The sequence below is a fragment of the Natator depressus genome, chromosome 1 (genome assembly GCF_965152275.1).
Source record: "Natator depressus isolate rNatDep1 chromosome 1, rNatDep2.hap1, whole genome shotgun sequence".
Classification (NCBI taxonomy): domain Eukaryota; kingdom Metazoa; phylum Chordata; order Testudines; family Cheloniidae; genus Natator; species Natator depressus.
The window spans coordinates 55893955-55910449 of record NC_134234.1 but is presented as its reverse complement, the minus strand read 5'-3'; the positions used below and the strand labels follow the sequence as shown (position 1 = coordinate 55910449).

The window sequence follows — 16495 nt, the reverse complement described above, 5'->3', positions numbered from 1 at the left end:
TACTGCAACCAAAAGTGCTATACTGGCGCTTGCCTGGTTCACTTCCTACACGTTCTCTCTTTTTCAGTGCACAAAGTAAAGACATTAAAAACTGAAATCAAAGGTAAAGTCTGAGACCTTCTGAGTGTTGTGAGTCTTTTTTCCCAGGAGCTGAGAGTGCTCTAAGGTTAGGGTTAGATATTATTTTGGGGAAGTTCTATGGCCTGCGTCACGCAGGAGATCAGACTAGATGATCACAGTGGTCCCTTCTGGCCTTGGAATCTGTGAATCTGAGGGCTTGTCTACACTGGCAAGTTTTTTCGATGAAACTAATGTCGACAAGGAAAAATCGACAAAAGCAAAGTCACCAAAGTGTGTCTACATTTGCTCCCTCTGTCAACAGATCACGTACACGTTCAGGGCACCTTTGTTGACAGCGAGAGCAATGGACTGTGGGTATCTGTCCCACAGCGCCTAGCAACACCATCCGTCACTAGGTGTTGTGGGAATGCGGAAACAGAGTGCGGTGCATCCTGGGATGTGCAAAATGTCATGCGCCGCTTTGTGTCCCACCCCTCCAAAGGTTCTGGCTTCCTTTTGCTCCGTTTTTCCAACTGTCATTCTTTTTTCATGCGTGCCAGCATCTGCAGTGAGAGAGGATGGATTCCCGCAGTTCTCTCCTGTGCACTGTTAGCTGTCATGAGGACATCGCACATGGCAACACAGCTACTCTGAGTTACTCGCAAAGTTAGCAGAGGATGAATCGCAGGCAATCTGACCTGAGTGTGATATGGACTGCAGCAACTTATCAGTGCTTTGTGCATTCGCAGAGCAGCTGCATATGGTAGACTGTTGCTTTTGGGCTAGTGAAACAAGCACTGATTGGTGGGATTACATTGTCGTGCAGTTGTGGGATGACGACCAGTGGGTACAGAACGTTAGGATGCGTAAAGCAACCTTCAGGGAGTTATGTGCTGAGCTGTCCCCCGACCCGCGGTGCAAGGACACCAGATTGAGAACTGCCCTTTCGGTAGAGAAGCGTGTTGCAATCACTGTGTGGAAGCTGGCGAATCCAGACTGCTACCGATCAGTTGCAAATTAGTTTGGAGTAGGAAAGTCCACTGTTGGGGCCATAGTACTCCAAGTGTGCAGGGCAATAAATCGCATCCTGCTGCATAGGACCGTGACTCTGGGAAATGTGCATGAAATAGTGGATGGCTTTGCAGAGATGGGTTTCCCCAACTGTGGTGGGGCGATTAATGGCACACACATTCCAATTTTAGTGGATGGTGTTTCACGGACATCAATGCAAGCTGGTCTGGAAAGGTGCATGATGCACGCATCTTCAGGAACAGTGGTCTGTACAGAAAGCTACAGGCAGGGACTTTCTTTCCAGACCACAAGTTCACAGTGGGGGATGTGGAAATGCCCATAGTAATCCTGGGAGACCTAGCTTACCCCTTACAGCCCTGGCTCATGAAACCTTACACAGGTCACCTGGACAGCAGCAAGGAGCGTTTTAACAACAGGCTGAGCGGGTACCCCATGGTAGTCGAATGTGTCTTTGGCCATTTGAAAGCTCACTGGAGGTGTTTCAATGGCAGGCTAGACCTTACCAAGGATAATATTCCTGTGGTCATAGCCACGTGCTGCACTTTGCATAATCTGTGTGAATCTAAGGGTGAAATACTTGCTCAGGTGTGGAGCACTGAGGCAGACTGCTTGGCTGCACGTTTGAACAGCCAGATGCTAGGGCTGTCAGAGGAGCCCAGAGGGCTGCTATTAACATCAGAAAGGCTTTGAGGAACCACTTTGACAATGAGGGGCAGTTACACATGCTATGGAGTTGCTTTCCTGGTGCATCCGTGTACAGTTTTGGGGCCCAAGATCCATGCAACACAATGCTTTAGAAGCCTGTTCCCGAGAGTGAATTGATTGCTATATGCTTTTGTAGAACACAGAATAAAAACGCTGTGCCGTTAAATACCTTGGCCTTCATTTATTGTTAAAAAGGATAAAACCTCACAACTGTGTGTGTAGCTCCAGCGATCACTGTGCAAGCTGTGAGAGGGGGTGGAGCGATGGGGAGGCTCAGGAGGGCTGTGAAGTGAAAAGGAAGGTCTGGGCATAGAGGGTGGGGTGGGGTTGGCAAAGAATTGTGCATCTGCATGTCCTGCAGTGGAAGATTGATCACAGATCTGCTCAGTCTGCAGCTGTATCAAAGACTTGAGCATCTCCGTCTGATCCTCCATCACTTTTATCATCCGCTCTGTCGCTTGCCTAGCAAAAGCAGCACTCTCCTTTCTGACCTGCCTTTCAGCTTTCCAGCACTCTTTCCGTGCCCTGGTCTGTCTCTCATCGCGCTGCAGCGCCTCCCGGAACACGTCTTCTTTGCTGCGCCTCGGGTTCTTCCTTATCTGCCGAAGCCAGTCCTCAGGGGTGCATGGTGTGTTCCTCAAGGTCTGTGCTGAACAGAAGAGGGATTGTTACGTTCCAGCAAGTGATTGAAACATTTTAGTAAAAAGGGCCTTTTGCTAGTAGAAATCACTTTCTCTCTGAGACTCTAGGCAGGCACACAGCTCCGCAAGCACCCCAGTCATGGTGAGTTTCGGGAGTGGGGGGAAGGCCATTGTGCATATGGACAAAAAGGTCACGGCTTGCAGGACAGCTTTGCAGGGAACTCATTCTAAAATTATCCCACGCTTTTTCACAGGCGGCCAACCTGCTGGCTGACATCGCGCTGCTGCGGGTGACCAGAGAAACCAGTGCACAACTGCTGAATGCTTGCGGCTTTCACCCTGGTCTATATGCAGTTCAGCTATGTGCCGCTTTGGTCCCAGCTCCAGTGATTGCTAAATGGCATGGTACAGTTTCCTACAATGGGGGAACTAACAAGGCTGCAATCCCTTGGAATCTGTGGCAGATTAACAAGTACCTCTTGGAAACTTTCCAGAGCCTCTCTCTGGAGGATTCCCTGTAGGTCTCAATGTCCATCGACACCCTGCTTGGCCATGCAGATTAGCTACACAGGGCAATGTCCAGCTCACAGAAAACACTACCTGCCTCCCACTTTTTGATTCCCTACACAAGCCACAGCAACTTACCCGGCATCTTATCTGCTTCCTGCTCCCCGCTGAGCACTTCTGGAGTGGAGAAAAGTTCCTGGCTGCCTGCCCCATCAGGCAAACCCGCTGGGAGCACCACATCCTCTTCTAGCTTGATTTCTTCATCCAGAATTTCAGCCTCTGGGTTACCCCCTCCCTTTCTCCTGCCTGTGAAGTATCCACGGGGCTATCGGCAATGGAGGTGGAGTCACCACCGAGGATAGCATTCAGCTCCTTATAGGTCTTAGGTGCAGCACTGGAGCGATGGTTCGCCTCCCGCGCCCTATGGTACGCCTGCCTCAGCTCCAGTAAAATAGGGAAAAAAACCCTGTGGTCTCTACACTGCATATTTGTCGACAATAAAGGGAGGGAAAAGACAAAAGTGTCTCGCAGGGGTGAAAGTTTTTTGTCGTCAAAACTAGGTGGTTTTTGTTGTTGTTGTTGAGAAAAGTCACATTGCAGTGTGTATGCTATCACTGGTTTGTCACCAAAAGCCAGTTTTTGGTGACAAAACTTGCCAGTGTAGACAAGCCCTAAATTAGCTCCCCTTCTGCCGCCACACTGAGCTGGTCTGTTCTCCTTTTGAGCACCTCAGCGAAGCCATGCGTGCTTTGCAGATGTATTGAGATGGGACCATGAGGGCAGGGTTTGTCACAGCGTAGTTGAGAGCTTTAGCAGTGTAGACTGAGGGAAAAGGCCAGAACTTGGAAGCATGAAGATGTGGCTGCAGTAGGGACCTCCTGGTGAGCAGAATCTGAGGTTGTGGCTTACCCCAGGAGTTGCAATTACTCCACCCCTGCCAACATCAGAAGTACAACAGGGTTGAAAATGTTTTACCTGAGTGACAATCATGTGCATACGCAATACGTAGGTGGGTATTAGGTGTGATTTGTAACAATGCTGACTTTGCTGTGTTAACTGAAACCTCTGCACCAAGGACTATGACAGCCTGTCATCTGCCAGCTCACATTAATGGGTCATGAAGAAATCTTTTACCTCCAGCAGCAGCAGAGTGGCATGATTTGTTAGATATCAGTGTCATTTTGACTCACCATCCTTATTTTATCCTGAAATGACCATAGGAAGGCACACCAATTCTCTGTCATAGGAGGCTCTGCAGATGTGGACTGTCCATCCTGAACTGCATGTAAAACTCTTGTATTGCTATGAATTGCCTATACAGCCACATACAGATGAAATTCCACCTTGGCATCATCACCTGCTGCTACTAGTGGAGATGTGGTGAGGAGGACTGACAGAAGAGACTGCATGTCATACAGGCTGTAGTGAGCATCCCAGGCACTTCTCATTGCTCCCAAGCATCCTTTGGAATAAACGGAGGCAGTATGCAAAGTAGGGTATGTTGAGGAATAGATTACTGCTCACTGCTCTCACTTCATTTGGCAGATGCCACTAACCTGGAGAAGGAGGAGCTGGTGAATCTATTGCTGTGAATCCCCTCTTGCTTGTTTTATTAGTAGTGTGTGATTTATCAAAGGACAACGTAGTGCCATGGCCAGAGATGATCATTAACTACTTCTCTCACAGCGATCCAAGACATGATGCAATTTGTTGATAAAATAACTTTTTTCTTCCTGTGCCTCATTGTACATCTTTCAAGAAACACTCCAATGAAGTGTCAACATTGTAATTAGAGTTGAGCAAAACTTGGAATTTTCATCTGAGGGGAAATTTCAACATGTCAGGATTTATTTGTGTCCCAAAATGGGATGAAAAGACAAAATTTCCTGTGGAACGAAATTCCAAAATATTTTGTTTTGGAAATATTTTTGATCCAAGTGAAACATGTCAACATTCCCAAAACGCAGTTTCAAGTAATTTCAACATTAAACTCCATTTCCTTACGGTGGCACGTTGCCTTATGGGATTTGTAATTCAGGGGCATGATTTCCCCCCCCCCCATTTCCCCGCTATATACCAGGCTCCCCAGGTTGGCATGCATCTCCCATAATGCACCCAGAATCACCTGACTCGCATGAGTGAAATGAACACTTCACCTTGTGGGACTCATACTTCTCCGGGGAGCCCAGCCCATAGGAGAGAATGGGGCCCAGAACTAAACTAATCGGAAAATGCAATTTAGTGTTTTATTGACTGGTGTCTCAATGAAAAAATTGGACAGTTCAAACAACACAATATTCATATTCATGTTGAACCGACCCCAAATGAAATATTTCATTTCAATTTTCCTGATGGAAAAATCAAGAATTTTCGGAAAAATCAAGAATTTTCTATAGAAAGTTTTGATTTTTGTGGAAACTGCATTTTCTGTCAGAAAATGATTCCAGCTGAAAATTCCTCACCAGATATACTTGTAATATCTGATGAGAGAATATAGGGAAGATTGGACTGCTGCCTTGCCATTATGAGACCTCCGGTTTCTCTGCCCAGGAAATAAATAAACGTCTGTAGTTTAAACAAAGCAAACAGCAACAGAATATCAAGCTGTACACGTGGAAAAAGAAAAATTCCGGATCCAGTTCTGCAATATGCTGAGCACCCTGAACTCCCGTTGAAGCTAATGGGCATTGAGGGCACTCAGTCCTTGTGGGATTAGGCTCTCGGTTTGCTAACATATCTCAGTTTTAAGTCTTCCAGCTGATGGTAGTAACACAAGTTAACAGATAAGTTAAAATATATATAAATATTATTTAAATCTTGATAATATTTCCCTTTTAGCAATTTTAATGTTTCTGCCACCCTAAAAAGAAACAATTCCCGTCTGCTGGGGCAAAAATAGAACAGTTGTGAGAACTGTACGGTTTAGGTTCAAATAAATATTTCAGCATTTTGATGTTGGTGGGTTTAATCAGTTGCACAGAGAGCCTAATATATATACAGGTTTCAGAGTAGCAGCCGTGTTAGTCTGTATTTGCAAAAAGAAAAGGAGTACTTGTGGCACCTTAGAGACTAACAAATTTATTTGAGACTTTAATTTGCTTCTATGACAATTTGCCAGAGGGCAAACTGAATTGCAGTAACTTGAGAAGCGGTTGCGCTTTCCTTGCCCCTTTCTTGGTAAGTGCAAGCTGAAGTAGAAAGCCTTGCTAATAGCACAGAAGCAGTTCGCACCATGTAATCAGCTTAGGAGAGTTTTCATCAGACTCCTCTCTTCATATTCCTGTTTACATTTTTCACACCTTAATGAAAAGGCTGTCTTTTGCAGGAAAAAGGTAGGACCAGTACTGCAGTAGAAGTGTTCCTGCTAATGTAAAGTTGATATGGAAGCTCTTTCAGCTTTTATTAGTTACACTCATTCCCGCTTTTGGCTTAGTTCATGGTTTCTTCTAGTACAACAAAAGATGATTTTCTCTGGTGTATACGTAGCTTTAGCTCCTAATGATGGCTTTCTGCTGTACTCTGGTGGTCCTCTGAGGCTGTTTGTTTTAGCGTCTTGTGCTGACGGGTATATTTGGTGATAGCTCTGGAATACTAATGCCAATGCTGGTTCTCACAAAGCCTGGCTTTTGAAAAATGCTTTAGACCATTCAGCACCCCTCTACCATGCTGAGCGACAAGAGGGCAGAAAGGCCATGCTCAGTGAATTTTTTTTTTTTTTTAATGCAAAGTAAGCAGCCCACAGGAATGGCAGCTCTTTGCCTCACATCCTTCTGCCCAGGCTTCTTACAAAGCTGTAGCCATCTATTTGCATAAATATCAGGCCTGTCCCTTGTTACAGTCTTTGTTACATAGATGCTCTCAAAGGAAATGGAGGGAGAACAGATTTGAACATCTTGCATTCCGCTCTTAGAAAAAGTGTGATAACTAATCCACATGGTTTTCTTTTTGGTTTTATTAGATTCCCCCGTGTCCCCATTCCCATTTCTTGTTTCAAAGCCACTGTTCCTAGCCTGTAGAGGGACATCAGCAATAGATGCCTTGGAGCAATAGCACGTGCAGTATTCTCTGCAGGAGAGCAGTGATTGATTTGTGCAGTGATTGATTTGCTGCAGGTTGTTGTTCTCTTCCATTAACCACTTGGCACAGTCACTTCTCATCACCCATTTCATGACAGAGACATGAGAACTTTGCTGCCACTATATTTCTCATCATCAGTTTGATTTGCCCAAATCTTCTGTAGGTTAATGCATGTTTGGTATATGCTGTACATTCCAGTTGCCAGTCTGGAGAGAAGGCGTTCACACAGTTGCCAGTAGAAGGGGAGACAGTCCATAAGATAATCTTGCTATTAAAATGTGGTCCACACAATTAAAAGCTTAGGAACCCTTGGTCAATCTTCCATATTTAGGCATTATGTCTCCACTTCAGTCTCATGCATGTAGGCAATATCAGAGCACTAAATAAAGAGAACCATTTCAACTAGGGTTGTCAAGTAATTTCAGTTAGCTCATATGATAAACTCAAAAAAATTAATTGCAATTAAAAATATTAATCATTATTAATCACAGTTTTAATTGCACTGTTAAACAATAGAATACCAATTGAAATGTATTAAATATTTTTGGATGTTTTTCTATATTTTCAAATATATCAGTTTCAATTAAAACACAGAATACAAAGTGGACAGTGCTCACTTTATATAGTTTTTATTACAAATATTTGCACTGTAAAAATGATAAACAAAAGAAATAGTGTTTTTCAATTCACCTCATACAAGTACTGTAGTGTGATCTCTTTATCATGAAAGTCAAACTTACAAATGTAGAATTACGTACAAAAAAACTGCACTCAAAAACAAAACAATGTAAAACTTTAGAGCCTACAAGTCCACTCAGTCCTACTTCTTGTTCAGCCAATCGCTAAGACCAGGGGTGGGCAAACTTTTTGGGCCGAGGGCCACATCTGGGTGGGGAAATTGTATGCAGGGCTGGGGCAGGGGGTTGGTGTGCGGGAGGGAGTGCAGGGTGTGGGAGGGGGTGCAGTGTGCAGGAATGGGCTCAGGGCAAGGAATTGGGGCAGAGGAGGGGTGTGGGGTGTATCAGGGGGCTCAGGAAAGGGGGTTGGGTGCAGGAGGGGTGGGGAGTGCAGGGGGCTCAGGGCAGGGGTGCAGGAGGGGTGCGGGGTGCAACAGGGCTCAGAGCAGGGAGTTGGGGGGTGGGGTGCAGGAGGGGTTCGGGGTGCGGGCTCCGGCCCGACGCTGCTTACCTAAAGTGGCTCAGGCGTGGCAGCAGCGCATGCCGGAGCCTGGGCAGTCTCCCTGCATGCCTGGCCTGGCCCCAGCTGTGCCACTCTGGGAAGCGGCCAGAGCCACCTCCCTGCTCAGCCCCTGGGAGAGCAGGGGGGCACAGGGCTCCATGCACTGCCCTTGCCACACCTCCAGGTACCTCCCGGTTCCCGGCCAATGGGAGCTGCGGGGGGCAGTGCCTGGAGGCAAGGGCAATGCACGGAGCCTTCTACCCCACAGGGACATGGGGCCAGCCACTTCTGAGAGTGGCATGGGGCCTGCGGCACCACGGGGGGCAATCCCACGGGCTGGATCCAAAGTCCTGATGGGCCGGATCCAGCCCGCAGGCCGCAGTTCGCCCACCCCTGGCTAAGAAAAACAAGTTTGTTTACATTTACAGGAGATAATGCTGCCCACTTCTTAATTACAGCGTCACCTGAAAGTGAGAACAGGCGTTTGCATGGCACTGTTGTAGCCAGATTCACAATATATTTACGTGCCAGATGCGCTAAAGATTCATATGCCTCCTCATGCTTTGGCCACCGTTCCAGAGGACATGCCTCCATGCTGATGACACTTGTTAAAAAAAAAATGTGTTTAATTAAATTTGTGACTGAACTCCTTGGGGGGGAATTGTATGTCTCCTGCTCTGTTTTACCCGCATTCTGCCATATATTTCATGTTTATACCAATCTAGGATGATGACCCAGCACATGTTCTTTTTCAAGAACACTTTCACTGCAAATTTGACAAAATGCAAAGAAGGTACCAATGTGAAATTTCTAAAGATAGCTACCACACTCGACCCAAGAAGCGCCTTCCAAAATCTGAGAGGGACCAGGTGTGGAGCATGCTTTCAGAAGTCTTAAAGGAGCAACACTCTGATGCAGAAACTACAGAACCCGAACCACTTTCTGCTGTTGGCATTTGACTTAGATCATGAAAATAAACATGCTTCAGTCTGCACTGCTTTAGATAGTTATCGAGCAGAACTTGTCATCAGCATGGAGGCATGTCCTCTGGAAGGGTGGTTGAAGCATGAGGGGACATATGAATCTTTAGTGCATCTGGCACATAAACATCTTGTGACGCCGGCTACAACAGTGCCATGCGAACACCTGTTCTCGCTTTCAGGTGACATTGTAAACAAGAAATGGGCAGCATTATCTCCTGTAAATGTAAACGAACTTGTTTTCTGAGCGATTGGCTGAACAAGAAGTAAGACTGATTGGACTTGTAGGCTCTAAAGTTTTATATTGTTTTGTTTTTGAGTGCAGTTTTTTTGTACATAATTCTACATTTGTCGGTTTGACTTTCATGATAAAGAGATTGCACTACAGTACTTGTATTAGGTGAATTGAAAAATACTATTTCTTTTGTTTTCTACACTGCAAATATTTGTTATAAAAATGAATATAAAGTGATCACTGTACACTTTGTATTCTGTGGTGCAGTTGAAATCAATATATTTGAAAATGTAGAAAACATCCAAAAATAATTTAAATAGATGGTATTCTATTGTTTAACAGAGCTATTAGTCGCATTTAATTTTTTAATCATGTGATTAATTGTGATTAATTTTTTTAATTGCTTGACAGCCCTAAGTTCAACTAAATAGCTAAATTAGCCAAGTGATTTATTGAGCTCTCTGGGGTCTCTGCTTACATACACCTCTCTTCACACACAGCTTCAACAGAGCGAAATTGGCAATGTCTCCACTGACCTCCAATCAGCTGTCACTTGGTATTAGCCAAACCTACTTCTTTGTAGTCAGGGAGATTTCAGGGACTACATCATAGAGATTCCCTGATGCGTTTGAGGAGTAACAAGTAATTTTTGCCTGAATGATGTTCAGCTTTTGAATACCATGATTGTGCTACTTGCTGTTACTAAGCAGATATCTTCACTACGCATATACAATCTTCTGATACTTGCCTTCAGGCCCCTTGAATACTCTAACTTGGTGGGAAATACTAATGGCAAAGTGATAGAATAGAATTCCATTGTGTAAATTCCATGCACAAAGCCAGGTGGCACAAATTAAAACGAAAACATGGAATGAACAAGCCAGATATCCATTTTGATCCTGACCATTTTGTTTGTTGTTTTGCTTTCTCCCAATTCTTTGTTTTTTTGCCTTTCAGACTGTAAACTCTTTGGCAGGGGGCTGTCTGTTTCTACACAGGAATGTACAGTGCCTAGCCCATTTTGAGTAGTATAAATAATAATTATTGCAGTATATTGTCTTGATAAATACTAGTTTGTTTTCTGTTAGGTTCTTTTATTTATGGCTATATTTACCTCTAGATATTACTGACTATTGTAGGCAAGCTTCATATAGAAAAATCACGTAATTGACTGAATAATGTATTTCTCCTTCAAAACCTACATAAATCACGTCACAATACGAAGAATTACTAAATAATTTTTAAAACCTAATACAGATTTTGTTTTTTTTATACTATCAGGTGAACTTTCTGTGGAAGACAATCAGGACCCTTTCCTTGTTAGTATACATATAATCACAGACCCTGGTGAATCCAAAGTTCTCCAGCAAGCCATTGATAGACTGTTAGCATGGATCCATCCAGACCTCCAGTTGTTCCGAGTCTCAGAAAGACGGGTCTCGAGGAAGCACAGGAAGTCTGGTAAGGCTGCTGTTTCTCAGCCAGCCCTTGCAGTCATTCTGTTTTTGCAGGAGGAATATGGAGAAGAACCAATCTTACAGCTCCATGAAACCTTTCAGAGACCACCTTGGCATTACCACCATACAGAACGAGTGCATGGCAAGTTCCTCCCTTACATGCCATGCAGTCAGGACTTCTTCACTTTGGCCCATGGGACCCCTTTGTGGGCCATCCGACCAGTGCATTATGGGAGAGAAATTATCCGCTTTGCCATATACTGCAGGAATGAAAACTTTGTTGACATTATGAAACTGTACCAGTTAATCCTGAAAAGACCGGTGTGTCAGAAAAAGGCAGATTTTTGTGTCTTTCCTGTCTATTCTAACATGGATATAGACATTCAGTTCTCTTTAAAAAGACTCCCTAAGGGCCAGATTCCAACCCCTACAGAGTCAGCGGTGCTGGAATTCCGAGTAGAAGATGTTGGACAGCTTGTTCCTCTCTTGCCCAGTCCTTGTAGCCCAATCAGTGAAGGCAGGTGGCAAACAGAAGACCATGATGGGAATAAGATCCTTTTGCAGGTATTCTCTAACATCTCTAATTTTGTATGTGATGAAACAGAAACCTATTTGTTAATTTGTATAAGAATGCTAATTTGTCCCAGAACAGCAAATAAAGAGTGGGGCTTCCATAACAATATCCTGGTAGGCAGACCCAAGAAAATACTGCTAAAAAGAGAGCTTATAAAATGCTGTATGCATAGAAAAATATAAAAATCAATACAGCTGTAGGTGATACCATGATGTTCAGATATCCCTTAGCCCCATGTTCGGCAAAGAAGAGACTGAGATGAGCCAAGTGTAGAAATGGGAAAGATTGTGAACTGATAGCCAAAGGTGCATGTTTTTGCAGTTTTTATAAGAAACATGAGTACCCAGGTCACACATATTTATAAAATAGCTATTAGTTACTAGCTTTTTATTAGCAGTAAACAGAATTTTTGATGGTACAAATTATTTTCTTACATATGTATTAAAACACTGCGTGACCAACTGCACCTCAATAGATGGCCCGGGAATCTTCTTGTTCTGCAAAATAGCTATCAGACCCAGAAAAAAGGAGAGAGAAGCAACCTGAGCTGTTTAGGAGACATGCTCCCTGCAATCTGCCCTCTCAATCTTATCTCAAGCTGCATGTACTCATAGACAGATTCTATGGAGAGTTTGGTCAATAGGAGGGGAAAGGTTGTGAAAGGCACAGTACCCATACTGTATCTAGGGCTGCTCGGAGTCACTTCAACATATGCAAGTGAGTTAAATAGAATAACAAATAGCAAGCTTTCCAAAACTGCACTCTTCATCAAGATACATACAACAGCTTGAACAGAGGCATGTTGCTTCACAGTTACACATTGTGGCTTTTTGCTTAACCATGTGCCTCAAAGCCACTGCTTCGCTAAAGAGGTTTCCTGAGGCTTAACCTTTTATTCTTAAATATTTTGTGATTTATATTTCTGCTTAATAAAAATAGCCCACCCCCACTGTTAATGTTCACTTTATTTTTAAAAATCCACAGGACAGATCATCCCCTAAATACACATGCTCTTAATGCTAATAGGGCTAAGTATGTGTGTCAAGGAAAGTTAGACCCTTACATTTAGAAGAATGTAATCATTCCGATTTTAAAGGGGGGAGGTTTACAGTGAATTTTCTTTGTGAAAGGTGCCCTTGCTACTGAAGTCCTCTATCTACAGAACAGGCACCCCAGGTTTGATCCTTTTGCTTCGTGGAGCTCAGGATGCTGACAATTGTGGGAAGTTCTACTTGAACTTGCTGAGCACCCATATCTCCTTCTGTCCTCTGCACACTTCTGCAGAGTTGGGTGTGCGCAGCCGTGTTAGTCTGTATTCGCAAAAAGAAAAGGAGTACTAGTGGCACCTTAGAGACTAGCCAATTTATTTGAGCATAAGCTTTCGAGAGCTACAGCAATTCTCTCTGATTTCCAGTTTTTAATAGTGAATCTTCCAACTACAATAATTTACAGCACAATGACACTGAATGAAAAAAATTGTAATGTCTGTGTGTAGGGTACTGTATAGGGGTCTAAACATTCCATGGCTATTGCCACAGTAGCCGTATTAATTTTCACCTCTCATCAAAATGACATTTTAACATTTTTCAACTTGCATATAGGTTTGTGTTATTAATAACAAGAATATTTTGATTGCTACAAACTCAGATTATCTACACATGCCAAAAGTATCACTTATACCCACCAATAATAAATTTATACTTCGGAGTAATAAGAAAGTACTTAATGTGACTGGGATTTTAATATACCTCAGCAATGTGACCTGTGTGTATCTTGTGGTATGCTTACAGGGGTTGGGACTCCTGCCAACCAGTAAGATTGCTCCATCCTCTTAACCCATTCTGCAAATGCAATTATCGGGGCCCTTAGATTAAGAGCAAGAAAAAAAACCTATTAATGGATGAGTCTGGCATTTGATAGCCTTTGTTTGCAAACATAAAACCCCGCAAAAATGTTTTGTTGTGGCATCTTTGCTTTGTCTGCTTCCTCAAATTAACTCAGACAGCCTGATCTTATTCTAGCTGAAGTCAAGGGTAGCTATGTTGTTGAATTTAGTGTGAGCAAGATTGTCTATGATCAGTATTGGTTCTGTCATTATTTTCATATGTTGAATTTTTACAATGTATGTAGTAGTTCAGTAAATAACTGTCAAGCATTTCAGTGTAACTCCCAGAAGTAAATCTGTGAGTGCAGAGGTATTCCACCTATGTAAATGAAGGCATATTGTGTGATCCTGATAAATATGTACAGTACAAAATATTTAAAGACACAAAGAATTAAGGTTACTGAGCTAAATGAATATCAACAAATAAGTTGTACTATATAAAAAGGGATCAGAAGCTTGTATATGACTATTTATTTATTTGTTAATCCAGTGAAAGGTTTGCCTTTATCTATCTTGCCTGTGTTTAAAACCGGTATAGCTACAAACACTTTTTGAGATAAATAGCAGAATGCATTTCCATTTCCAAAGTCTGAGCAATTGCAATTAAAAGAACAAATAAAAAGGGAAAAGAGGGGAACAAACTAACTAGAAATCAAAGGAGGTGTAAAGGAAATACAAAGTCAAGGGCAGCCCCCAAAAAAGGCGGGGAAATGCGACTTCTGCAGAACAAAACGAAAGGATGGCGATTTAAAGAAAAGTATGAGACATCTTAAATTAATGGTGCAAGTGGATAGAACAAATTTGATGAACAGTAAAAGGAAAGGAAGGCAAGGAGGAATTCTGACTGGAAGGACAAAAAAAAAATAGCCTTTACAAAGATTTCCTTTAATTTCTTAGTGTGCTGAAAATTAGAGAAACAGGGTGGGTGAGGTCATATCTTTTATTGGACCAACTTCTGCTGGTAAAAAAGACAAGCTTTCAAGCTACGCGGGGCTCTTCTTGAGGTCTGGGAAAGTACTCGGAGCATCACAGCTAAGTACAAGGTGGAACAGATTGTTTAGCATAAGTAGTTAACACATATTTCAAGCGACCATTCAAGGTGAAGTGTCCTGTTAACACTCCAGCACTTATAAGACAAAAAGGGAGATTGGTGGCTTTTAGATTGTTGTACTAAGCCATAAATCCAGTGTCTTTAGATTTTTAGTATCTAGTAAAGTTATGAATTTAAGCTTCTAGCCTCATCTTTTGTGCAGGTTTCCTTTGAGGACAAGGACTGAGAGGTCATATATGGAGTGATCGTTTTGTGAAAAGTGTTCCCCCATGGGTGCTGTGGTATTTTTATCTTTTATCATTTTTCTGTGTGAGTTCATTTGAGAGCGTAGTGATTGTCTGGTTTCACCCACATAGTTTTTATTGGGGAATTTAGTGCACTGGATGAGGTACGCCACATCTTGTGATAGGCATGTGTTGGACATGTTGCTGAAAATGGCAGACCGTTTGTATAACAGTGGACTCGATAAGACCTGTGTCTAGTTACAGATATAAGAACCTAACTTTTGCTTCGTATTTTTAAAAATCTTGTCCTCTCAGTGTTTCTTCCGCAAGATGTGCTCTACCTTTTCTGCCTTAGATGTTTGTGGGTTCTCTGGTATCAGTGATGGTTTTAATAGAAACACACAATCCTAAATTGAGGTCTTGGAAGCTAAGTAAAACAGGAAGTGATCTTTCAGCCATTCTGTCCTTCACCATGAGTGAGAGAGAGACAACCTCTTTTATATCTTTTTATTTAAAAAATTACCTTTAATAGCGTATCAATATACTGAATGCCATTTTAAACATAACATACAGTCAGAAAAAGCCAGTATAGATATATAATGTTACAAGATTCCTGTTGTGACGACTGGGACTACAAATTTACTGTAATTGTGAGCTCAGTTGTAAAAAGTGAGTGAAAGTTTATAAAATGTCACAATAAGCTATAACAACAAATGTTGATAGGGACAGGTGCAAAAGGAAGACAGACAGATTGAATTAGTCCAAACAAAGAGGCCTACTAGTATAACTCAAGGATCATGCCTGGCAAACAAGAAAAGTGTAGGATCAAAAATCAGTGGATCAATATTGGTATGTTGGGAATTAGGCCTAATTAGTAAACAAAATAATGAGGGGATGGGCTATTCCATTACACACATGCACACCACACTCCTTTTTGGGTTCTTAAAAAGAAAGGACTTCAGGGGGCTGGGGGGATTGCGGATGGATGTGGATGTTGGCTGACTGAAAGACAAGGAAGGAGCGAGCTTCACCATCCTGGCTGCCACCCATGCCATCTCCTGGAACCCCAGGATCTATGATGACACTGTTCAGTCTTAGTTGCCCTGGTCCTGAGAGATGTCCTGACCAGACTGGGTCAGAGAGAGAGAAAGAGAGGGATCCTGATGATGTCACCTCCTCCACTGGCTCTGGCTAAATCCCAACCATCAACTGGGATGTGAGATTTTGTCATCCCTGCCCCATGTGTGTGTCCTTTTCCTTCACTTTGTTCTCCTTCGTATCCCTCTCTTGTTTTCTTCTTGTCTAATAAGAGTCTGCCTTAGGCAGCCAAGACTGGATATTTTGCAACATTGATGAAACTCTCTGTGCCCAGAGAGGAAACTAAAAGCAATGTTCTAAGTAGCTTGGTGCTGATACGAGTTTGCCAGGTCTCAGAGAAGCTAATAAGACTAAGTGCCATACCTGTGTTTTGCCATCAGTGAGGTTGCAAGTGAAAGTCAACCAGAGACAGAAGCTGCATTTTCTATATTTGCTATTCTTTTCTCTCCTCTTTTGTGTGTATTTGTCTTGTTTTGTCTTCTGGGAAACTGGATCAGACTTCAACAACAACAGTAATCACAGCTCCAGTTCATCTCAGCTCATTTCTTTCCCTCCCTCCTCCCCCCCCCAAAAAGGACAGTTATTACTATCTTTAATGCCATCTAAGAAACTGCCAAATGGGGGCTTTTCCTTCTAAAGACTCTCTCCAGCTAAAGGGAAAGAGAACAAGGGATGTTATCAAAATAAAAGCCTTACTTACTTTACATGTCAAATGCTGAACTGTTTCCTTCTTCTCTGTATCTTTAATCAAGGATTTAACAGATTTGTAATAATGTGTTTGCCATGGTAC

The 16495-nt window shown here is 42.8% G+C and overlaps 1 protein-coding gene across 2 annotated transcripts in view; it reads left to right on the top strand.

Annotated features, from left to right (window-relative positions):
• FAM124A (family with sequence similarity 124 member A) overlaps positions 1 to 16495 on the top strand; it is a 70006-nt gene that overhangs the window by 42821 nt on the left and 10690 nt on the right. For both annotated transcript variants that reach the window (XM_074960391.1, XM_074960400.1), the window contains one exon: positions 10698 to 11437. In XM_074960391.1, coding sequence (XP_074816492.1) covers positions 10698 to 11437 — 740 coding nt within the window. The remainder of the gene's footprint in view (positions 1 to 10697; positions 11438 to 16495) is intronic.